Consider the following 24,604-nt stretch of genomic DNA (forward strand, 5'->3'; position numbering starts at 1 on the left):
AGTTATTATTATTATTTTTTTCACTCCCCCCCTCAGAAACTGGTGATGTGCAATATAAGCAACTAACAGATTAATACGAAATTGACCATAAAAAAAATTGACCAGAAAAAAAATTTCATCAGATAGCACATGCATGATAATATCTCTTACCCACACTTCTCCACTTGAAAATTACTATTTGTGAAAGGAATGAGTTATCAGTTAATGTAAAACTTGTATAATTCTGTCAAAAGAAAAATATCTTCATCCTCAAAAAAGTACACATTAATGTGTCACTGTTCATAACTATATGCTTTTGGTCACTCACTACTGAATGTTCCACTGGTCTCACCAAATTTAACTAGATCTAACTAAACCAAACATAACCTAACCTAATTAAACCTAACCTTAACCTAACCTAATTAAACCTAACCTAACTTTACTAAACCTAACTTAACTAAACCTAAATTAACCTAACTAAACCAAACCTAACCTGACTAAACTTAACCTAACCTAATCTAGTCGTGAATAGTTCGTAAAAAAAAACTTACTGTCCTGATGGAACAGCATTTCATTCATATATATATATGCTCAACCTTCCCTTTCTGGCCTTCTCACAAGCTACAGTCACTGTGGCACTTAACAGTCACAGCTAAACACTGTTCATGTAAAAAGAGTTAAGGAATGCAGAGTATTTTTGTGAAATCAGTCATTACATGAATGTTATGAGAAGTACATCCAGAGCACACAGACATCTTCCTCAGACTTATTCAAATTCAGGTCAAGTCTTCCTTCTCTGACAAAATAGTGTTGTGATTGGGTGAAGTGATCAAATATTTTATTTATTTTTGTATTGGCCCATGGCACTGTCTTCATTCAAAGAAATTAACCGGCGTGACTTGTTTGACATCAGTTCACTGCAGTCTCTCTGTGCAGCGCAACACACATGTACAACCTCACGTGGCATCACTCATTGGACAACTGGTGATTTAATGTCAAGGGTGGTCTGGGCAGTTGTCCAGGTGCAGATTGGATAAGATTTCAAAAATTGCTAACGGTGTTATAAAATTTTTATGCATACATGTGGGGTTGAAAATACTCAAAATAAAAGTATATAATAAAAGGATCTATCAGGTGAGACAAGTAAGAATTGCCACTGTTCCATGGGCAAGGAATTTGATATATATCCAAAAATGTTCTTCCTCTCCCATTTGACCATTTTCTATTATATGTTATAAATATAAATATTTTTTAAGGTTCAGAGATATTACTATAGTGATCCAGTTATCTTGGGACATGGTATTCATTATGGTCTTGATGTCTAACCTTCATTTCACATGAGGCAATTTTAGTAGCATGAATGTGAAGACAGCAAGTCAGTGGAGGTGTTCACATGCCGTTGCTTGATTTTCTCAGCTGTGTAACTAATCACATTATTTAAGAATAACATGTTTCAGTAGCAACATGTACATGTGCCAAGAATCATCACAATTTGAAGGTCATGCCATGCCTGATTGGCTTGCACATCCTATGATGTCCTAATTAGGAAAACAGCATTGTGCAGCCAGTCCACATGGAGCTTTAATCCCTTAAATGCATACTGGCTTTTCAGTGTAACACTCAGCACTGGAAATAGAAAATGATGACTGAACTTTGATGCAGGTCTAGATGGAATTGAAAAGTGTTCACCCATTTGGAACATGAACATGATACCCTTTTTGTACAAAGACAGAGAGGTTGAAAGGTGTTATGAGGAAACACTGGAGATTTTCCGTGATCCAGTCATGCTACTACTTGCCTTCTGTGAGCAACTTCTATGACAAGTCACCTTAGATTACCCTGTGAGAACAGGACCTAAGGCACTGTGTTTTATGCCTCTGCATCAAAGATTTCTCCTCAACCAGGTTGCATCTCAAGGCTTTATAAAGATCCATCCTCACCCTGGGATAAATTTCTCAGTGCTTCTTTGATGCTTTCAAAGGGGGCAGGACACTGTTGGGATTCATTTGCTTTCTTGTGTGTAAAGAATGAATGAATTGCACTACTAAGGCATGTTTCTATAAGGGAAACTGAAACATCAGAAATTTATTTACTTGAATGGAAAATTCAACATAGTGACTGGAGGTATAAAGACTCAGAAATAATCTTTGGACCTGACTGTTATTTAGCGCAGACTTTCATATCTCAGTGTTAGGGATTCAGACACAGGTTAGGGTGCTTCTCATGGTAAAAAAATTATCCTGCCTTCATATCAGTTTCTCATTATTCCTAATATGCTCCAGAAGGAGTGCATGTCTTTATAGTATGAAATTTTAAGATCAAATGTACTTGTAACATTGTTCAGAGGTGTTATTCATATCTTTTAATTTTAGGACAAAGATGGATGTAAACAAGAGAGAAGAGAGTGAAAACCAACAAAATTTTGTTTTCTGGTGAAGTGTCCAAGGATTCCACAAATCATGATGGAGAATCTGGATGGAGGTGGGGATGGAGGAAAGCAATTCTGCTTCAAGTACCGAGGTAGTACTGAAGTGGATCGCCATTACTCCAAACCCATGTTACCCTGGATCATCTCTGAGATCAAGAACCAACAGAAATCAGAAGATGTAAGAATAAATAGATAAGTAAAGAAAACTATAATGAGAATAATTATAAGAGTAACACTGTCTACCTTGGTGTAATGCACAAGATTTGAGTCAGGTTTATGTTATCCAGTCTCATACTTCTATAAATCTGGATAATTTCTTATGCATCTTCCTGTCATCACTATCATTATTATTACATTTTTTTCTTTTATGAAGATATTTGTAGATACATAGTTAAATTAGCCACACTGTACTTACTATCTTGATGCAAGTTCATGTATGAGAGAAATATTTTCAGTGTGCAGTGGTAGTATAGTAATCATTGAAGATATACCAGGGTGGGTTACTACTGTGTTGAGAGCCACACATTGTTTGAAGAAGGCTGGCAGTAAGGCCTACAGTTCTGTGGAAGAGCAGACTATCCCACCTTACCTTTATGAGGTGCAGCCTGTGGAATAAAACTGAGGGGGGTTGGGGAGGCAGGGAAGTTGTGATTATTAGCATTGTTCTATTCTTTTAAAATTGTTCTTAGCTTATTTTTAGTTTTTCTCATTTTTATCTTGATGTATTTGGATGCTATTTATGCAAAAAATGAGTTCTATTAGCCTTTCAGCAGACAACCTGGTGGGTTGGAGGAGTAGGTAATGTGCTAGCCCTTGTGGGGAAGACAACATGGTTATGGGTGGAGAGGGGGCTGCACCTCACTGTGGAGGTGTAGAAGAGTGATAAAAGCAGTTTTGATAAATGTAAATGAAGTAAATATAGATGAGAAGAGAGGTAATAGAAAGCATTAGAAAGGAAGGTGGAATGAGTGATTGCATGAATGGAAATGAGATGTGGCAGGAGACCAATGGTGTGATGTTGATGAAAGAAGGAAAGGAAAAGAAAAAGAAGGATGTGCACACATTTTATCCCCAATAGTATGGAGAGGAATTGAGGCACACAGGTGGTGAGGATTTAGGATAGTGTTGGGATAGGGGGAAGTAGGAATAGTTAGATATACATGGTTCTGTGTGTATGTGTGCCCCTGTAAATGCAAGAAGTGAGAAAGGGAGCAAAGAAATTAAATAGTTTTTGAGTGACTTAGTTCCTTTGAAAAATTAAGAGAGGGAATAGGTTAATTTTAATTGGAGATATGAATGGAAAGGTTAGAGGTTGTGATGTAGTAGATGTAGTAGGAAAATGGTGAGTTGACAGAGTGGATGAGAATGGCAAGTAGCTAGTTGACTAGAGTGCAGAAGAAGGGGTGTTTTTTTTTACAGATACCTTCTTCCACCATGAAGTGATCCATAGGTACTCATGGAGGAGGAAAGATGAGCTTGATTGACTATATTGCTGTGTGTGGGAGATTAAGAAAAGATGTGTAAGATGCAAAGATAATGAGAGGGATGTTTGGGAAGTCAGATCACTATGCTGTGTTAGTTAGGATGAAAATAAGAGATGAATGGGAGTGTAGTAGAAATGTTAGTAAAGAGAAGTGAGTATAGTAGGGCTAGTGAAAGGTTAGACAGAAAGAAGTATAGAGAGGAACATAAGAGAAAGGTATGGAAAATACTGAAAGACAGTAAGGAACAGTTGGAGAAGGATCAGGTGAAAAGGAAATATTTCAAGTATTCAGGGTTATTGTGACTACAGTAGCAGTTGAAGAAGTAGGGTATAGAAGGCTTGGGGAATGATGGATGGCTGAGATTGAAGAGGCAGCAAAAGAAGTGTGTGAAAAAAAATGTTGCAAAAAATATGCCAAAGCTGGCTGGAGAAATAGCAGTGTATAAGTTTATTCTGTAGCTCTGTACAATAATGATTGTAATGTGAATTTCAGGTGTTGGTTGACATCACTTGGGGCAATGTGGTGGTGCGAAATATGGCATCAGGGATAGTGACTTTAAGCCATACGGTGCGGCAGATCCATAAATGTGTTATGGAACAGGCTGATCACACTTGCTTTCTTTATACACTCAAACCTGTTGACAAAGAGCAGGCTCCTGTGCCTGGTGCTCCTGGGTATGTGTGTGCTAGTGATCCCAATCAACTTGTACCAGCAAATGTCTTTGATCAAAATTACCAGTGCCATCTGATGCAAGCATCTGATGAACAGCATGTAAGTCTTAAGTTCAGTCTATAACAGTACTGATAGTTTACAAGTGAACTGATTATTCCTAAAACTGAAACAAGTATGTTGGCATATCTTAAGCAAGAGTATTAATAATGTGATTTTCAGGTCCGCAATTTCTTTGCGTGTTTGCGTCAGCAACCTCGGGAAATTCAGCCATGTCCTGAGTCAGCTGTCAGCAGCTCCTTCAATTCACTTCCAGACCTTTATGTTCATAATGAATCTCAGTTTTTTGAGGTAAGTTTTGTTTATTTTTCATGCATATCATGTGAGTTTATTGTAATAGAATGAATTTTTTTATTAGTTTTATGCTTTTGTTCATAGATGAAATGTGATGTACTGTTAGTATGAATAAACTTTACATTTGGTATTTCAAAAATTGTCAAGTTAAAGGTATTTTCTCCATTGTCTAGCTTGATCATTGAAAATGTGTGCAGGTAAGAAATTTAGTATTATTTTGTGTGCTTCTGTGTTGGTTGTAAAAGTGTTCTCCAGCCTCTTGTGTTATTTTATAAATAGAAAGAAAACCAAAACCATTTGAATTGAGCACATGCCTGTCAATTTCTGCACCAGTAGTGCCATTTGTGTGTTACCAACTCAAATTTATTTTTCACTGTGATCATTTAGTTGAATATTTGTGCTTGTTGATTGTATGCTCTTTTCAAAATTTCTGGATGGCTGAACATAAGTCAGCAGGGTATAGAGAGGTTACATTGGTTCTGAAACCAAAAATACAATTGCAAACATATGGAGGAAGCCATATTTTCATAATTTAGTGCAGTAAAGCACCATGATCCATTAACTTTTACAACATTTTATGCTGGCCTTAGCCATCATTCATGTGGCAAGTGTAATGGGTCACCTAGTAAGTGGAAGTACATAAGAGCTGATACCCATATCGTTTATTGCTTGGAAGAGTAAAGTTTAAGCACTTATGCCAGCTGTTACACAAGGAGAGTTTTCTTCAGTTATTTCAATTACAGGTTATTTACCAGGCTACAGACTTGAGCTGTGTAATATAGAGTAGCACCCCAATAGCTTGTTCCATAGGAATAGGTAGGCTGTAAGTAATGTAACACTGACCAATATGGAACCATGAATGGTATGATGCAAATATTACTTTGAAACAATCATAGTCATGTCCTAAGTATTTTAAACCCAGGGAACAAGATACAACAGTGCATTTCCTTATGGTATGTACAATTGTTAGCTAATGTTTTCTCTATTTTGCATGGTGGATGCTTGGGATGATACTGTTGTCCACCATATTGGGGGATGGAGCCATCTAAAATCAGGTGTGCATGCATTTATCAGTCAGTTCAGTTCTGTCCATCAAGATTATTGATTTTGTATGGCAAATAATGAATTGTTTTTACTAGCCAGTGATAGGCAGTAATTTTTGCCTTGTAGACTGTCATTCAGCTAATGTAATGACATAAAACAACATATAAACTCACCTTCTTGTTGTAGATCCATCATTCAAAGCAGAATCCACTGATTTATTACTAGATGATGTTAATGCCATTAGGGGAAAAAAAAGCTGGCAACTGTCAGTCAGTGTATCCCACACCTCATCACTATTTACTCTTATTGAAAACCAGTATGCATTGTTCTGCATAAAGAAGCTATAAAGAACAAAGCTGAGAAAGCAGCATATACTGTATGATTATTTGTTAGATCTAAGGTAGTATGGAAGACAGTATTTTTGTAACTAACAGCTTAGAAAATTATTGGAAACATGGTGTCGAACAACCAGTGTCCCTCTCTAATTTATATTCTTATAGTAAGAATTTTATAGTGTCTATGTTTGTTTTATAAACTATTTCCTCTGTATGCAATAAAATGCTTTGTATTATGTTTCTTGAATGCTTACCAACATGTGTAAGAAAGATATTTTTATATGAAAAGAACTGGCTTCATTTTTCTATATAGACTGGAACAATATTTGCTTTTGTGTAACTCCCATGTACCTCACCTTTCTTATTGATTGGCTTTCAGGGTTCTGATATTTCAAGTTAGTACTGTAGTTGTTTTAGTAAATGTCTCTGAAGGTTTCCCACATCTAAACTCCAGATTCCCTTATCACTTCCTATTTGTCAGTTTATAATTACAATTTTACTAATGTACTGATTTATTGACTGATTGATTGATGTTCTGCACATATTTGATGAAAATTTTCAGGTGTTATTCGTTGGAAGAGTGAAGGTTTCCCATTCAAAGGTGCCACCCAGTTTTATTGATGAAGCTTTATCAGCTTTTAAACTTCGTGAGAGAACAAGGCAGCGAAATACATCTGGAGGGGATGTGAGTAACACTTTCATATTTATTATTTTAGAGAACTGTAATTACTTTTGAATGTTAAATTTATTGAGAAGGTAAGATATTTTAAGTGTTTATGGCCACATGTTGCTGTGAGTGGAAGAATAGATATAGAGATGAGGGTTAGGATGAATGAAGTGAGAAAAGTCTTTTGATATTTATTACATTAGTGATTCACATGTTGCTGTGTAAGGATAAGAAAAAAAAATATACTTCATAAACAAATATGATGAGTACCTGTGCATTGTGCATTAAGTTTACTTGCCATTGAGACAAATACCTCTGGATTGTTTTCATGTCTGTAGTAATGACATAGCAAATTTTCATGGAGATATGTCCTGTAAAAAAAAAAAAAAAGAAATTATATATATATATATATATATATATATATATATATATATATATATATATATATATATATATATATATATATATATATATATATATATATCAGATATCTTAACTGTTATATTCAAATTCTTTTCCACTCCAAAAACATACAGTAACAAAAACTTAATGCAGCAGTCTATAGTTAAAGACTGAAAATGTAAAGTAGGTTACGGATGTGCTTCTGCTTATATTAATGTAGTATAACTTAATATATTCTGACATATGTTTGAAAGTTCTTTGTAGGACTGGCCACAGCAAAAGCCACAACTTGCTGTCCATATGTGCCTTCTTTGCACACTCCAGATCTCTAGCATTCTTAATGACTGCACAGTTATATGTACATGTCAGCCATTTAGTTAGAAATTATTCAGTCATCATGTTGGAGATCACCGAGAGAATGAGGTAATGCTCATAATGTAGTAATGAATATGGTAGTAATTTTGAGAGTAATGTTAAGATTGTGTGATATTAAAAAGTAATAATAAATGAATAGATTTAATTCAATAAAGTAATTTGATTGTAGTTTTGCTGCATAAGGCTGACTGTCATATAAGGTTTGAATCTTTTACTTTATTCACAGAGTTCTCGGCCTCAACCCAACACTGCAACAATAACATTTCAACAAGAAGGAAGTGGTCTATCTGTTCCCAACATTACCTTCTCCAGTCTGTTGGCTGAGCCAGGCAGCAGTACTAGTAGTCGCAAAGCATCAAAGGTAACTTTTTATACAAGTTGCTACACAGTGCTGCCTGACATCATGTGATTAATTTACTCTTTCAGAAGAAAAGTATGGAATGCTCAGCCTGATAAAATGGTCTTATTCAGGCCTAGCTTATCAGTCTGGATAAAACAAAGCCCTGGACAGATAATGTTGGGATTAGTGTCTTGAGAAAAGTAAAGCAGGATGTTAATAAGAGATATGTCTCCTGGTATTTGCATCATATTTTATATATATGATCATAAAAGTACAATTTTTAAACAGTGATGACCTGTAGTACTGGAAGTAGCTTCATAAATTTTCATATGATTTCACCAGTAACATATGTTGCAGTTTTATATATTTATTTTATATAAGAGGTGCTCTGGCATAGAACAACAAAATGAACAAAATAAAAAATGAAAATATTACTCTATGAAGATGACATTCTGAAAGGAAGGTCAAATACTGCTCTTGTATCTTGAAAGTCACAGGCAGGATGAAATACAGTAGCAGACATGGAGTTCCAGATTTTACAAGTGAAAAGGATGAAGATTAAGAATGCTGGTTATATCTTGCATTAGGGAAGTGGATAAAATAAGGGTAAGAGAAAGTAGAAAACCTTGTGCAGTGAGGCACATAAATACAGCATCTACATTAGGTTGTTGTTTCTTGCCATTTTGTTCCATTCAAGTAGATGTTCAGTTTTAATTTTTTCTGACTTATTTCATGTACCCTACCAAGAAGTTTTAATACTGTTACAGGAACTTGAAAAGGAGGCTATTGATGATCAAGCAAATCCAGAACAGGATAAGGAATCACAAAAGCATCCTAAAGTTCGATTCACTCTTTGGTCCAGTACTGAAGAGACCCAAGGATCCTTACCATCATTGAAAACTTCTAATCTGTCATCTGATGCACCTAGCAACTCTTCCTCAACTGAGCAAATTTCATCTCTTTTACCTGGATCCAGTTTATCATCATCTGAAATGATCACCTACCTCAGGTCTTGCAGTGTTCCAGAAGAACAATCCAAAAAATTGGAAGGTAAGCTTTATGTGTTATATCTTTATTTCTTATAATATTTTCTTAGTTATCAGCATTATCATGTAGTGCCATCCAGTCTGTAGGAAATCTTCCTTCTGTAAAGAACGATCTTGGTAGAAATAAGCCTAGATCTTCAGCTCATGAGTGAGAGGTCTTGGGTTTCAATCCTTGGCTGGGCAGAGCAGTTCATCCATCAGTGAACAGGTACAAGATGTAAGCTTTTTCAGTGGGAATGGAAAGCTATGAATTCTTTATTCTTGTATACATTTTGAGTGTGAATATTTATGAATAATGTGAATATTTCATGAATTCTGCTCTTCCTGGCTGCACACAGTAGCCAAGTTGGAAGAATACTACTACTGTATTTGCTGTACTTTAAAAAAAAATCATTAATTGGAATGGAGTTGTGGGACATGGATCTTAATTGCTTTCTCTTCTCAACAATGAGAAAAGGCATAGTTTCTTTTCTTGGCTTCCCTCATTTAATGATGACCTGAGCCTGGTGAATAGATAGATAGTTCTGTCTATCTCTCTTTATGCCTTCTATACAGGAGTGTTCCTTGAGATGGCTGGTACAGCAGAAAAGCTTTCACCGCCTTTTTGTGTGCATGATCTCTGTTAGCACGTCTTTCACACATGTACTGGTTTACCTTAACCTTCAATCTTCCAAGTGGTCTTCCTTTCCTGTTGGGACTTAACTCCCCTCATTTGGACTTTCTTTACAAACTTCACTTTTCATCCTCTCAGCATAGCCATAACATTTCAGTGTATACTCTCTCATCCTTCTCACCACTCCAAAGTTTTTAATTCTTGCACAGGTGCTCATACCACATCCCTCATACACACTTTCATTGTTTTCATCCTACTGTGTTGTTGCTTCACATGCCCCTTTCAAATTACTCATTTCCACAGCATGCACTTTTGATTGTTGTGACCTTTTCTACATTGTCTCTCATCTGTAAGTCAGTGTTGGCTGGATAGACCAATTTTGGATTATTGTGATTTCTAATCCTTTCATTTGTGTCCTGTGTGTGGGAAAGAGCAGGCAGAGTAATAATATTTATAATGTTTTGTGTTTTAGGTTCTGAAGTCAAAAAGGAGGGCTCAGAGAGTGAAGAAAGCAATAAAACTGAGTTGCCTGTGATGGAACCCTTTCGCCAGCGCCTTCGCACAGTCAGTGGAGACTCTAGTCAGATTTTCAGAAGGTAAAATGATTTTCATTTTGTACCACAATTTTGGATTCAAAATACTGTATTATGAAAACTCTCCTCTCTCAGATTTATTCTTTCTCAGCAAATCATTCACTTTCCATATTTAATGTCTTATTTGTGCCCTTGGTATCACATGATTTTCATGTGGCATTGCTTAATTTCATTTACTCTATTTCTAGGCACTGAAGCTACTATTCTCCCCAAAACTTTATTTTGAAAATTTCCCTTGGATCTAAATGACTCAGTCTACAACCTACATCAAGATTTAGCAGAATTGTTTCAGTTTAATAATAACATTAGGCTTTATTTGCAACATAAACTCTCTGGTATTTTAGCAGTTGTCTAAGAAAATAAGTTCATAGATGAAGTTGCATGTTTACCAACAAAAATGAAATTTAACTCACCTTTTTTATATATCAAGATTATATTATATAATCTTTGTTGGTACAGTATGGTTACCCATATGGAGTGTTGTTGCACTGTCAGGTGAGTTTCACAATCTCTTCATCATGGTTATGTCTTATTAAGATGCAGTTGTTATTGCAGATAAGGATCATTAGAGAAATTGATTAATTGTGCATGATGTTAATGCTTTAAAAAGGATATATTTCCTAGGTTCTGTTGAAACTCTTTGACAGAATTAATTCTTTTATTCAGTTTTAATCAAGAATAAAGCTAAGTTGTTCTCAGTGTTTAATTATTAAATATTAATAAATATACAGTGATTATTTGGAAAAGTGCAAAATAAAATGCTTGAAAGCATTTCTTAGTAATGCAAAAACTTTTTGTTTATTAAAAAAATAAATATAAAAGTGATGCAAACATTTGTTTGATGACAATATTATCAAGTGCGATTTCATTTGTTGAGATACAACATGATATTACTTTAACTTATACTATTATACATATTATTATATGATTGGTATATTAGTAATTCGTCAACTTTTAGTGAACCTCATATGGTAGAACAATATCAATTTGGCATCTTGTCAGTGGTGGTCAGTTAAGCTTCAGTTGTACATCTGTAATTGAATTTCAGGAATGAATTTGTATGTTTATAGCTCCCTTATACTGTAAAAGTCCTTTCTTTTGGCATTTATGGAACTAAACAGGTACTGATACATTGAATATGCCGAAAGATCAGATGTGAATTGCATCATCTATATTAGCAATGAATAAATGAGGACAGAGACTACTATTTATTTATTTATTTATTTGTAGAAAACACAACTAACATCTCCAGTGCATATTTATATAGAAATCACAAATTTCAAGGCATAAAAAACGAACAATATAAGTCTAATGTAAGGATGAACTAAACCCAGACCATAGTCCAATTCAAGCTCAGCAAATTTGGTAAATAAACTAAGATTTTTTCTAGTGTCCTTGCATGAAGCTTTCTCTGACTCCTCTTCTTCCTCTCACTTTCCTCCTCTTTCGTGTCCAGAGCAGCAGGATTTGTCACACATAAAATTGTCTGCTGGTCAGTCTGCTCCTCAACCACTGGTGGATTCACAAAGACAGAGTAGAAAGGCAGTGTAAACACAATCACTAATATTCCTTTCCTCTCCTCCTCAGTCTAGTACTTTATTCATGTTTCAAGTTTATACCAGAAATATTCTTATACACACTCACACCATCATATCCACGGATGCTGCAGCTAGCAGTAGAGCCTACACACAGCAGCAGACTATTGCAGCGCTCCGGCACCATTTTTAAAGTTGCCACATGCCAATACTTTTGGAAATATAGTGCCAAAAGATCAGATAACTTTCAGAATGGAACCATTTTCCAAAAGTGCCAAAACATCAGGTTTTCTAATACGTTGGATACCGAAAGACCGGATTTTTGCTGTAATATATTGTTGTACGTTATATTTTATAATATTGTAATAAGATAGTGCAAAGAATGCATATACATGGAAATACATGACTATAACCATCTGTGAATGCCCTAGGTTGGTGAAACCCTCTGAAAGCTGTGACAACACTCCATATAGCTGACTGTGCAATTGTATACTTTGCAAACTTGCAGTTTGTGAAGTGCATCCAACTAATTAACTGAATGTAACATTTATATTTTTTATTTGTAAGATTGATTTTGCTTTGCTCATCCTTATTATCATCACCATTTTGTGATAATTTCTGTGAGAAATTGGAATTCATTTATATGTTATTAAGTAATCCATTAAACATTACTATATTTTTCTCATCTAAAAATCACCTATTATAATGGCTAAATTATCATTGTTGCAACATCTTTGATATTACTAGATCAGGCAACTGAGTCTTGCTGTTTAGTTGCTTTTGCCTACTGAGTCATGGACTTTCTTCTATATTGTCTCCTCTTCAATTCCTTCACTTCTTAAACTGTCAGTGTCTTTCTCATGTATCACATGTTCTTTACATATCCTTCCATTATCTTCCTGTTGAACTGCATGCACTATGTAGCCCATTTCTCTGCCTCCTGTTTCTCCCATTCAAACTGTTTATGTGCATTTATCTTGTTTTCCTTACCAACTTGTACTACACACTTCTACTTGAGTCATAATTCCATTGCCTAAGCTCTTTTCCCTCATTCCTGTGTCCATCCAATGAACTTTGTATGTCCTGGTCAACTTCCCTTCAGTATTTTTCTTGTAACAAAGTCATTTGTTGCCTTATAGTTTTTCTTTTTTTTTTGTGTAAAATATTGGATTCATGAACCAAGCTGACCCATGCACATCTAGAATCAGCCTCCCAAAGTGGTGGTGATGACTGTATTGACTAAAGATTACATATTGGCTAAACTTTGTGGTTTATTTAGTTTTCTTTCATGATTCAGGCCAACTTGTGTTCAGGAGCAAGGCATGAGGGCACGTGCGGGTTCTATTGGCAGCATGACCAGCCGTAGCCGTTTGCACCGTACTAGCGAATGTGAGCTCAAGGTTCGTTTATTCATGTTTGGTATGGGGCTCTATGTGTTAACAGGATGATGAAGTGAAGAATTTCACTGTGTCTTTAATGAGAATTTATTGTATACCTAACTTATAAGCCTAAGAAGTATATGTATGATTTTGGCTATAGTGAAGATTGCACAAGAGCTCTTGCATTTATGATCTCTTGGTTAAATGATCCCTTATGTTAGAAAAAAAAAAAAAACATAGTCTGCAATACATGATACACATTTATATTTAGGCATGTGAGGGTGATTGGGACAGTGTATTGTAGTAAGAAAGGTATAAATGCAATAGACAGACAGACTTATTGGTTGAGGGGGTTCTTAGGGTTTGCTGCCTTTTGTTCTTATTTGTGATAGATGAATATGGATGATGGGAATGAAAAAAGACTCATGTGATGAATAATTAAATGATGATGATCACATCAGACATTGTACTGGAGGTACTGTACATTAAAGCAGGAGAGGAGGGAGAGTGTAAGCCATCTTTCATCATTTGATCAATGTAATGAGGTTCAAGGAAAGCAGATTTCAGTGAGTTGAGGATAGTGGTCATGATGCAACAATGGTTTTGTGTGGATCAATGAGAGAATGAGTTGCTTTTTCTCTTCTATTGGTCCTGGTAAGAGGTAACTTGCTCACCAAGTAGTTTACTCTTATTGGAATGCACAGTTAACTCATTAAGATTAAATTCTCAACCAACATATTCACATCCTTCAGTATGCCCAATCAAACTGACACTTTTATTTTTCTTTAATATCTATACCTCTCATGTTTAGGCACCTTAAGTCTCTCCAACACACTTGTAGAACCTTAGGGTGAGAGCTAGACAAATTGTTGCCAGGTTATATAATGCAACAGCAGAGCATTCAAATTTGAATACTCATCCTTCATATTTTGCTAGAAAATATGTATCAATTTTATCACCTTGTGCATACAGTAAAATCCCTCTCATCTGGCATTCGAGCATCTGGCAGCTTCAAGTATCCGGCACATTTTTCCCCGAGACTTAAAATCAATAAAAAATCAATGTGTACTCATAAAATCGATTAAAATTCCCACGCAAGGCATACTTTGTCCCCTCGCCACCAGAGCACACTGCTTCGCGCCACCTGTGGCCCACTGCACTGTGTTTACTCAGTGACTCAGTCCCGCGTGTGCACTGTTTATCGCCTGACACCTTCCTCATGCCTAAAGTTGTAGAAAAGAGGAAGCATGTCGTGCTTACACTTAAGCAGCTGATCAGATCAGCTGCTGATTAAGATCAGCTGATCTTTGTTATGGTAAGATGCGTGAGTGAAGGGTGGTGATTGTGGACATAATTTCACTTCTATTCAAGTATCCGGCAATATTCAAGTATCTGGCATGTCGGTGGTCCCGTTGATGCCGGATAAGAGGGATTTTACTGTAGTTGGAATTTGAGGGTGCTGAGTTCAGTATGCAGGGGTTCTGGTGTATCTAGTAAATTCTCTGTTACAATAATTGTGTGGTCAATATTCAATACAAGAAAATCATGGGTCTCAACATCAACTACCTTGTATACAGTATGTGGAACTGTGATATGTATGTGAGGTATGTAAGGAACAATAATCTCTCCAATATCCAAACATTTGGTAACTGGATGTGTCAGTATCTAAATATTACCTTATCCAGATATTAAACCAGACATGTCCAGTTTAGTCTGCATCACACACACCAGTGTGATGTGGCAGTGTGATGGCACTGCAGCATGATGTGGTGCTGTGCAGCATGTAGTGTTTTGGTATGATTTTACACAGCAGCACCACCATTGTGGCCACTGCATACACTAGCCTTTCTCTTCCCCATCTCTCACAGGCAAGCAAGCATGACTAATGTGGCAAGCAAGTGGTTTTATTCACATAGATAATCTGTATCTTCAGGTATGTGTGTTGTAAATGGAAATGTGTATACAGTACATAGCACATATGTATTTATTTTACCATCTGCAGATATGCTGTATATATTTTCAATAATTTTTCACTGAGTGGTATTTCTCTCATTTTGCTATTGTTGTTTCACTCTCCTACACAACCACAACTCTTCCCTGTTCCTGCTGACCCTTGGTCATGTTCACATCTCTACCATTCTGCCACCTGTTGCCTCTTATCATAGAGCATATATTTGCTTTCACAGATGAGGATTACTTCTTTTGTAATGTATTATCACATGAAATGAACAAATTTGAACTTTGTTTCCTTAATTTATAAGGCTCCATCTAACACATGCACATACAGAAAACATGTAAGTCACTTTGAAAATGCCATTACATGTATTGTGGCAGATGTAGGACAAAGACAGAGGGAGAAAGGTAGAAAAAATTGCCATGAATAAATATTTGCAACATAAGTATCATTGAAGAAACACATCTTAGAATTGTTTGTACATATATGTAGGTGATATTCTGTATCAATATCAGGTAGATGATGAAAATTAATTGGACATGCAATATCTGGACAAATGCAATTATGGTAACGTTCCATGGACGAATTAGGATGGATATTAGAGGGATTATTGTACACCTTCCCTAAGGTGTCACTCTCACATATTAACTCCCAAATGATGAGCATATGGCATGGGGACTTCATATTGGAATGTGTTATTAGAAAAGATTACTCTTATTCTTGCACTCATGTTTTTCTCTAATACTTGACATACAGTTATGAAAGAAATGCCTTAAGAAGCATGTATCATTCTGCTTTGCAATGGTATTATTGTCTGACTTGTTGGTGTTTTAGCTCTGCTAGAAATAGAGATAGAATCATCAACTCCCACTCTGCAAGGGTGGTGGTCTGTGTGTGTTTGTTATGCTGGATATGACACTGGTTACAGCTCTTGTGCCTGCAGTTTTATCTTGCCCCATCTGCCCCTCACTGTTGTCCCCACATTTCAAAGGGAATATTTTCCTACTGTACCACAGAAATTCCATAAATGTGATTCCATGTCTAACAACACAGTACTACATTGGATGAAACTGGCTTATTTTATGCTCAATCATGCATCAGGATGAGGGTGAATCACCTTAATCCATCATTCTTGCTGTATGTGCACTTGCAGAGAGAAAGGTGGTAGGGAGCAACTTTGTAAGTGTTGCCACATCATATTCAAAACATATCCTACCTGCTTCTGTTTGATATAATATGGGAAATTGTATGACTACATCACCTGTCAGTTCCTAGAGCATACCGATGTATTACCTGTCACTTAGGGATTAAATGTTTATTAGAACTAACTATATTATAATACTTATTGATCGAATGCATGTGTTTGTGCGTGTGTGTCTGTGTTTGTGTTCACAGAGTTTTGCTTACCTACTTTCAGTATAAGGGATTTGAGTTAAGCCCCTTTTTTATTGTCTTCTCTCCATGTACACTTGTTTAGAATTTAAATTTTAACATAATGGATGTTTTAGGCTTGCATCACAGTCATCTTTTTGCATGCATCATTTACATCTCCAGTTTATTGTACTTGTATCTAAATGGTGGTGACTGGTCACCTGAATTAAGTATTGGTGTTCTCTATCATTCCATGTTGTCCTTTTTTATTCCTTACATTTTACTCAAAGATCTTGCTGGGGTTAAGAACCATTCACTTTTAGTTTTCATTACTTTCCAAGTAGTGGTGGGGATTCTAAGGTGTAGCACTGATTTGCTTTTTAAATGCAGCTGGGTTTGTGTGGATGGGTTGTGATTGAGACTGAGCTTAACTCTTTTGGTGCCGAGTCTAGTTATGGGGAGCACTCAGGGCTGCTTGGATAATGAGATAGTATTGTTAGGGGGTTCTTGGAGATGTGTGTTCCCATGATGTTTCTGATTGACAAATTCTCTAGGTTGTCTGGATATCTCTTGTTGTCTGTTGTGTGGTGATGGAAAAATCTTTAGCACATTATTTATGCTAGGCTTTGATGTGAGTAGCCATAGTGTGAGGTAACAGGTGATGTGAAAATTTTTAATTTTGACTCTAGGACATGGATATCTCATTGTAACCAGTCAGTGGCCAATGGTTCTTGTTGGTAACCACAGCATCAATCTTGGCTGTCTGGGTTTATGGGCTTGATCTTACCAATATGTTTCTCAGGTGTCCTCTCCTGCTGCTGCCCTGCAGAACGTTACCACAACTTTAGTCAATTTTTAGAAATACGTATCAGATAAAGTTGAAAGGTGGACACATCATAATTTGATGACTTATTTGCCTTTCATTAGGTCCTTGTAAGAGATGAACACAACAAAAATGCTCCTAAAAAACCCTGATTGTATAACAATCATGCATGTGTTGCCAATCATCTTTGCATACCGTTTCACTCATTCTACAATGAAAGGAATCACCATCTCTAATTTTACCATATATTTAATTTTTAAACATGCTCTTAAGCTGCCTTTCTTCTTCATTTCTTTGGAAAGTGTTCATACTACCCTGGTATATGTATTTGATACCAAGTATGCAACTCCCAATGCTCACTCTTCAATACCCATTGCCTTGTACACTCTGTTCTTTCTTTTTTAAAACTCAAAAATCATACCAATTGAGCAAGAAAATTGCTATTGTTGTAATTTTTGACCAATGCTGTATTTTTATGAACAATATATCAACACAGGTAGCAAAAAATATGTCTGGAGACTAACTTTTCCTATCTTGTTATTTTTCTCCATCAACAAAGTATCAAATTCACATTGTATTTCCTCTGCAGCATTAATTTTTCATGTACTTAACTTTCTATATCCCTCTAAGCTTTACCTAACCACCCATGTATTCTACTTGTTATATTTGTTAGATGGCACCCATCCTGCATATGTTAGATAGGATGTGTTTCAGTAAAAAGTTACAATGTGAGAACTCTCAGCTGAAGGACATTAAAGATCACACAAATCATTAAAAGAAGCAAGATAAGTGACCATATTATATATATTTATTTTCAGATGCTAAGCCATGACTTCAATCGAACCATGCTGTTCCACATTGGCCGCAGTGAAATCCAACTTATTAATCCAGAAATGAAGTCTGTTCAGCTAAATAAAAACTTCAAAGATATTGCTCATTGCTGCCAAGTAAGTATATTAATATTGTATTATGTCTATTGTTTTTTATTGATCTTTTGTTCTCTATTTTTGTATGTGAAAATATAAATCTTTTAGCAGTGTTACTTTCTCATTGATTGGAAAAGATTTATATGAAAGTTAAAGAAAACCTTTTTAGTTGTACATCTGACATGTTTAACCATATTGGCCAATGTACGTAGAATATTTTCTTGTCTTTATGTGTATCATGGCTACCTTCTCATATCACTTGCCAGTTACTTGCATTTTTGCTATAAGCAAAGAGTCTGATAGGCTAAAAACACTCCATTTAGATTCTTTTAAGAGGTTTAGGATTATTGAAAAAGGTATGGTAGTCATCTTTGTTCAGAAACAATAGTCTTGGTTAGATCACAAATTGTTAAATACATGGGTAATAACTTTGGTTTGAGTAGAGCCATACCCTGGAAAGGAATGAAAAGACAAAAAACGAAATTTTAGAAGATTGAGATTACCATTGGATTGCAATAATAGGCTTGAAGAAAATATAAGGTAGATAAATGACTATTACATGGGTTGATAGAATTGCTCATAGTTCATGAATTCACATAAAATGAATGACATGGAGCAAGAAAAATTTGATGCAGATGTGATTGTTTATTAGTGATCAGTGTTGTGTCCCTTAGTTTACAAATTGCACTTGAAGTATTACATAGAGACTTATGGACAAGGCTACCATGGGAACCACTGAACTATGTAAGTAATTTAATCAAGTGTTGACAACTTGAAAGTTCAAAGAAGGAGAGAGAGAGAGAGAGAGAGAGAGAGAGAGAGAGAGAGAGAGAGAGAGAGAGTTTTTACAGTAAAAAGTGTTAAAACTTAGCATGGTTAAAATAAAATAGAATGATGAGTAGTAGTGTAGCAAAGGTATCATGGGGAAGGGTTGAAATGGGAAAAATTAATGACTGAGATACTGAAACAATTATTTTTCATTCAATCATACTAGAAGTTTTTGGGTTGGGTTTGGTAGTAACATCATGATAACAGTAACACATAAAAATTTATATTTTTCTGCAGGGTATCAAACACAATGATCACTTTGGCTTTATCTGTCGGGAACTGAATGGAGATATACCTTGCTATGTGGGATATGTCTTCATGTGCCAAATAAGTGCTGTGACAGATGAAATAATGCAAGGTAAAGCTAGCTTTGTAGTCTTTTACTGTTGTTATAAAATTGTTGATGTTATTAATGTAAGTGAACCTATTGAATTCATCATTTATCAGTATTTGGATATTTTGTCATAGCACTGAAATCTAACAGCTACATATTTTTGATGCAGCTTTAAGTAAGGCCTTCACTGCTGTGCATGAGGCTCAGGTACGAGAGAGGCAAGAGAATTTGCTGTGTGATCAATGCCCTATGCGATGGTTCAGCATGCTGTGTGCAGAGGTTGAAGGTGAGTTTCTTACTATAAAGTAATTTGCACATCATTTAAATTGTCTAGGTAATTGCTATTTGCTCACAACTTCAGTCACACTTTTATTTGTCACCTGTCACAATACCACCTGTCACAATGTTTTTCCTTTCTTAAATCTTTTTATGTATTTGTTAAAGTCACTCCAAAGGTTTTATACTTAATTTTTCTCTTCAAGTTTTTCCTTGTTCACTGGTGTATAAATTTAGGCATACTTATTTCAAGGGAGTGGCACGAGTCTGCAAAGTTGCCACCCGACATAAAAAAAATCTGCTTGCACTATCATGGGCAGGTCTTTGAGCCTTTACCAATATAAGAGACTTTTCATCTAAGCCACACGGGGGAGTTGCTGCAGAATCATCTCCTAGTGCTGGAAAAAAAAAAAAAGTTTCTTTCTAACCATACTCAGTCACACATTTCCACACTGTCAAACATTAAATTTTTATAACCTTGACTTATGACTTATTCAACCTAGTCCACAGCCCTAACTATACCTCCCCACAGCTGCATTTTCCTTTCTATACTTAGATACCTTTTGAGTACCCAGAGAGATTTCACTCATAACTATAACATCTTTTAATATCTATTCTTTTCTTTTCATGTCTCAATCTATGTGCATTGGTGCATGCAGCCTTAAATGGCCCATTCATGTTTTGCTTTTCTGTTGCACATATCACATCCTTTTAAGAGACCACAGATGGCTGGCCAGTCCAGTGAGTTTACGCATGGAGCAAAAATTCCAGTTGGTTACAAACCAAAAAAAAATAAAATAAAATAAAAAAATAATAAATAAATAAAAATAATAATAATAATAAATAAAAAAATAAATGAAGTGCTGATGTTTGTTGTATCCTTTTTACTAGCCCTTCTTCATAATCCTCATTATGTAGTTGTACTTGTGGCAATCTCAGCCTCACATTGATAAGCCTCACTGGTGAAAATACTGTTATTGTGCAAGCAAACTTTTTATAATCTTGATCATAATAAGATGTGAACTTTGTAAACTTCCTGCTGAAAGATGATGAAGGGACAAGAGGACATCACTTTGAATTATAGAGAATGAGATGTTTGAAATATGATAAGTAGAAGTATTAAGACAGGAATGTTCTAGAGGTGTTAGTGATACAAGCAAGGAATCCTTAGCAATTTCTCTTTCCAGTGCTGGGGGCAATTAATACAGTAGGCCTGAAGAAGGTTTATGATTGCAGAAAAGTGAAAGGAGAAATGGTTAGAATCTTGATAGAGGCAACAAAAGAAATCATAGCCAACATGAAAATTATATTCATGTCTCAGCCCTTGCTATGCTGGATCCACTGTATGTGTGCCTAAAGCATAAACTTATCTGTACATAAATTAATTACAAAACCACACTGCTTGCAATACATGCAGTAAATTACATTTCAAGCAGAAGAAATATCTGATGTGTTTTTTACCATAGAGTATCAATTATTCACTTTCAGGAATGGCTGCAGCTAAGGCACACACTACAATCATGAAACGAATTTCAAGCCTTCCTGAAGAGGAGAAGAGCATTTTGATAGCCAAATATGAGGGAGCAGAGGCCTCTGAAACACAGATTCAGAATAACATTTTGATGATGTTATTGAGAACCCACTTTGAAACTAAACAGGCATCACATACCCACTTGGCTCTGCCTGGTGGAGGAGTCAAGTTAGTTTCTCTGTTTTATGGAATGTGGCATATTTATCTTGCAGTGGAGTCTTGTAGACTAATGATGTTTACAGTAAATACCTAATGTACCACAATTGTCACTTAAAGCAGTTTATAAGTCACCTTAAGGAACTGTTTTATATTTTTTGTTTAAGTGTTAAGCTCTTCCTTATCTTCAGGCCTGACAACCAGATGGGTGGCAACCTGGAGTCATCCCTGCGTCGAGCTAAGAAAAGTTTAACAACTTCATTTAATCAGTTACTGAAAAGAGATGGCAGAGAAAGTGAAAGTTCTGAAAGGGAGACCACTACTGAAGAGGTAAATCAAACTGAGTAACATCTGGCATGTTTGTGAGCATTAACCTTTTTTTCTTATTCTTTATTATGTAAATTAGTCTTAAGTAGTATTAACTCATATGAGAACGTGTTGTGCTTGAAAATAGTAAATTATTTTCATGGAACTGCAGTCATTCAACTTCAGCTAAAGGTGGAGATACCTGCTGCTATCCAGAGATATGTTTGAATGTATCTTATCCATTACTATGGAAATGTGTATTTTCTAATCTTGAAGTGTGAATTGACTATATAAGATCAAATAACATTTTTCTTTATTTACTGGATACATTTAACCCTTATTGGACTTTGATATTTAAGAAAGAAAGAAGCATATGTGGAAAAAGTTGCATGTATTTTAACAGTTATGTTGTTGTGCAGGCATCTGAACACTGAGCCCTTCTCTTCTTTTTGACATCATTATCCACTAACTTGAACTATGCCAAAAATTATAAAACTAAGTTATATTTTCTGTCAAAATGTGAAGAGGCATAATTTTGTATCTGATTTGTGAGTATGTGTAATTCTGTTGCTGTCTATTAAGCAGTTTATTCTGCTCTTCTCAGTTGGTGTCATATTAGAGCAATATTGCAAAGGCAGTCCACTGGTGTAGGAGTTACTGCGCTTGTCTTTTAGTCAAGAGGACTAGGGTTCGAATCCTAGACCAGACAGCATACTTGAGAACACTGATATAAAATGGTATTGACCTATCTTCAGATGGACCAGACACTTAGAATGGGTGTGTCCTCCCATAACCCCATAGAGTATAATGATATTGTGACAGCTGCTGGGTCCCCCTCCTGCACAGCATCTGCTAGTCAAGTGTCCCAATTTCAAGTGGTTATGAGAGTGATAATTGTCTTGGTGTTAGAAAGAAAAATTCAATTTTCTCTGAAAACTGTAGAATTTTATTTTGCATTTTTGTTTGTGATTACAATGAGTTTTTAGCTTAGAACAGATTTATTTTGTTTCTAGTGTGTTTTAACATCTTTAAGAAATCATGTTATATAAATTCAATAAATCATTTTGTCAGTAATCAGTATGCATGGTGTTCCTAATGTTTGCACTTATTGCACATTTTTATTTGCTTATTATAACATATTACCTGCTTTCTAAATCACATGCATGGGGAATTAAAATCCTGAGATGAATAACATGCCCTGTTAGTAGAAAACACTCCAATTAAAGTCCTAAACTAATTTCATCTACATTACCAAAAATGTGCTAAAGTTAAATTGAATTTTCAGATCCAAGAGTTTGGGTACCACTTAATACTTTCTGACTCAGTTTCATTATTGTAAGTCTGACTTCATTTAAGCTACTGATGTGGTATATTTTCAAAGAAAGAAGTATTGTGATTATTTTCATGGCTATTGGTTTAACCATGTATTTCTTTTCTAGCTTGTTTTGAAGTTTCAAACACTATTATTTGATCCTGTTAGAGATGCTTTAAAGAATAGTCTTGAAATTTTTCTTGGTTTTTATTGCTTCAGACATTATAGGTAATAAATTACTTACAGTAATGAGATACCACTGTTAAAATGAAGACAGTAATCATGATATATGTCCTTGTGACAGTTATCTCACATCTAATGCATGACACATGAAAAAATATTGTAATTATTAGGAAAGGCTGACCAATTTTTATCCACAGGAACAGAATTCTGGATTTAATACGAATCCAGTAGAAAAAACACACCCCATGCCTGCATTATCATCTAGAGTGAAAATGGAAGGCCTAAGTGATTCCCCACTTGGTCACCGGCCACGCTCCTCTACAGTCAGCTCAGCTGGTGGTGACAGCATGAGGCGGGAGTTCATGGCCAGGCGTGCAGCAGCCAAGCAAAAAGTTGTTTCAAGCAAAATTGAGTGTGCTGTGTTAGACAAAACTGAATCCACAAGTGGTTCTCAAGTGTCACCCAAAAGGAACATGTATGTATTCTTAGAAATATACAGTGGGTCCTGCAATAATGAACTTAATTCACTCCACTGGACGTTCATTGACTGATTTGTTCTTTATTTTGACTTAAGAACTTATAGGAAAAAATTGATTGGTTCCTAGAGACAAAAAAAATAAGTAAAAAAAAAAAATATATATATATATATATAATTTTTTCTAGAATAAACCAGTTTCATTGTGGTTGAACACTTGCTGTGGCACATATTCTCCAGTCTTTATAATGTTGTCAAAAAACATCCAAATACCCCTTGGCCACAATAACATAGGCACTAGTGGCCTCACCATGATGGATTACATTGTGTTGTCCCATACAGTTATGAAATCTGGAAAACCACCCCTTGAATGCAAGGAATGCACTTTGTTACTGCTACTAAGGGTTTGTTTTGCAACCCACTATAAATCATCCTAGCCTTTTCATAGATAAAACCCTCAGTGATAATAACTAGCATGTTCTCTCTTCTTAATCATACCATCAGTAAATCCTCTATCTCCTCTACTGTACTGTTTCTTGATTTCACTAATTTAGTGATGCCCTGTGCTGCCTTTACTTCCTAGAACTTCTCCTTATCCTTCATTGTAGTAGCAAGTGTACTTTTGGGTTTAGCGTACACTCTGCTCGGCTGTGTGATGGTACAACCACTATTGGATTTTTTAAAATGATCTTCATGATGAATGTGATTGACTACCTGTTCTTTTCAGTCCTCCTATTTTCATGATTCATGTCTGGTGTCAGGAATGTTGATGTATGCTAAGGGATGATGGATGATTTCGTTATTACAAGGCCCACTGTATTTTGTGAACTATGTATATACTAGGATGATGTTTCCTGAAAGAGGGGTAGCTGAGATAAGCCATACT

At 35.6% G+C, this 24,604-nt stretch overlaps 1 protein-coding gene across 1 annotated transcript in view; it reads left to right on the forward strand.

The window, feature by feature from the left end:
* The window catches only part of LOC135115304 (TBC1 domain family member 1-like), a 42,699-nt gene that overhangs the window by 1,307 nt on the left and 16,788 nt on the right, over positions 1-24,604 (forward strand). The window contains exons 2-15 of the mRNA XM_064031950.1: positions 2,352-2,585; positions 4,384-4,662; positions 4,783-4,911; positions 6,856-6,978; positions 7,964-8,098; positions 8,845-9,127; positions 10,209-10,332; positions 13,162-13,264; positions 18,210-18,338; positions 19,383-19,503; positions 19,649-19,765; positions 21,244-21,454; positions 21,634-21,772; positions 23,441-23,718. Of these exons, the coding sequence (XP_063888020.1) occupies positions 2,439-2,585; positions 4,384-4,662; positions 4,783-4,911; positions 6,856-6,978; positions 7,964-8,098; positions 8,845-9,127; positions 10,209-10,332; positions 13,162-13,264; positions 18,210-18,338; positions 19,383-19,503; positions 19,649-19,765; positions 21,244-21,454; positions 21,634-21,772; positions 23,441-23,718 (2,318 nt within the window). The 5' untranslated portion in view covers positions 2,352-2,438. The remainder of the gene's footprint in view (positions 1-2,351; positions 2,586-4,383; positions 4,663-4,782; positions 4,912-6,855; positions 6,979-7,963; positions 8,099-8,844; positions 9,128-10,208; positions 10,333-13,161; positions 13,265-18,209; positions 18,339-19,382; positions 19,504-19,648; positions 19,766-21,243; positions 21,455-21,633; positions 21,773-23,440; positions 23,719-24,604) is intronic.

The sequence above is a fragment of the Scylla paramamosain genome, chromosome 1, assembly GCF_035594125.1.
Source record: "Scylla paramamosain isolate STU-SP2022 chromosome 1, ASM3559412v1, whole genome shotgun sequence".
In the NCBI taxonomy this organism is placed as follows: domain Eukaryota; kingdom Metazoa; phylum Arthropoda; class Malacostraca; order Decapoda; family Portunidae; genus Scylla; species Scylla paramamosain.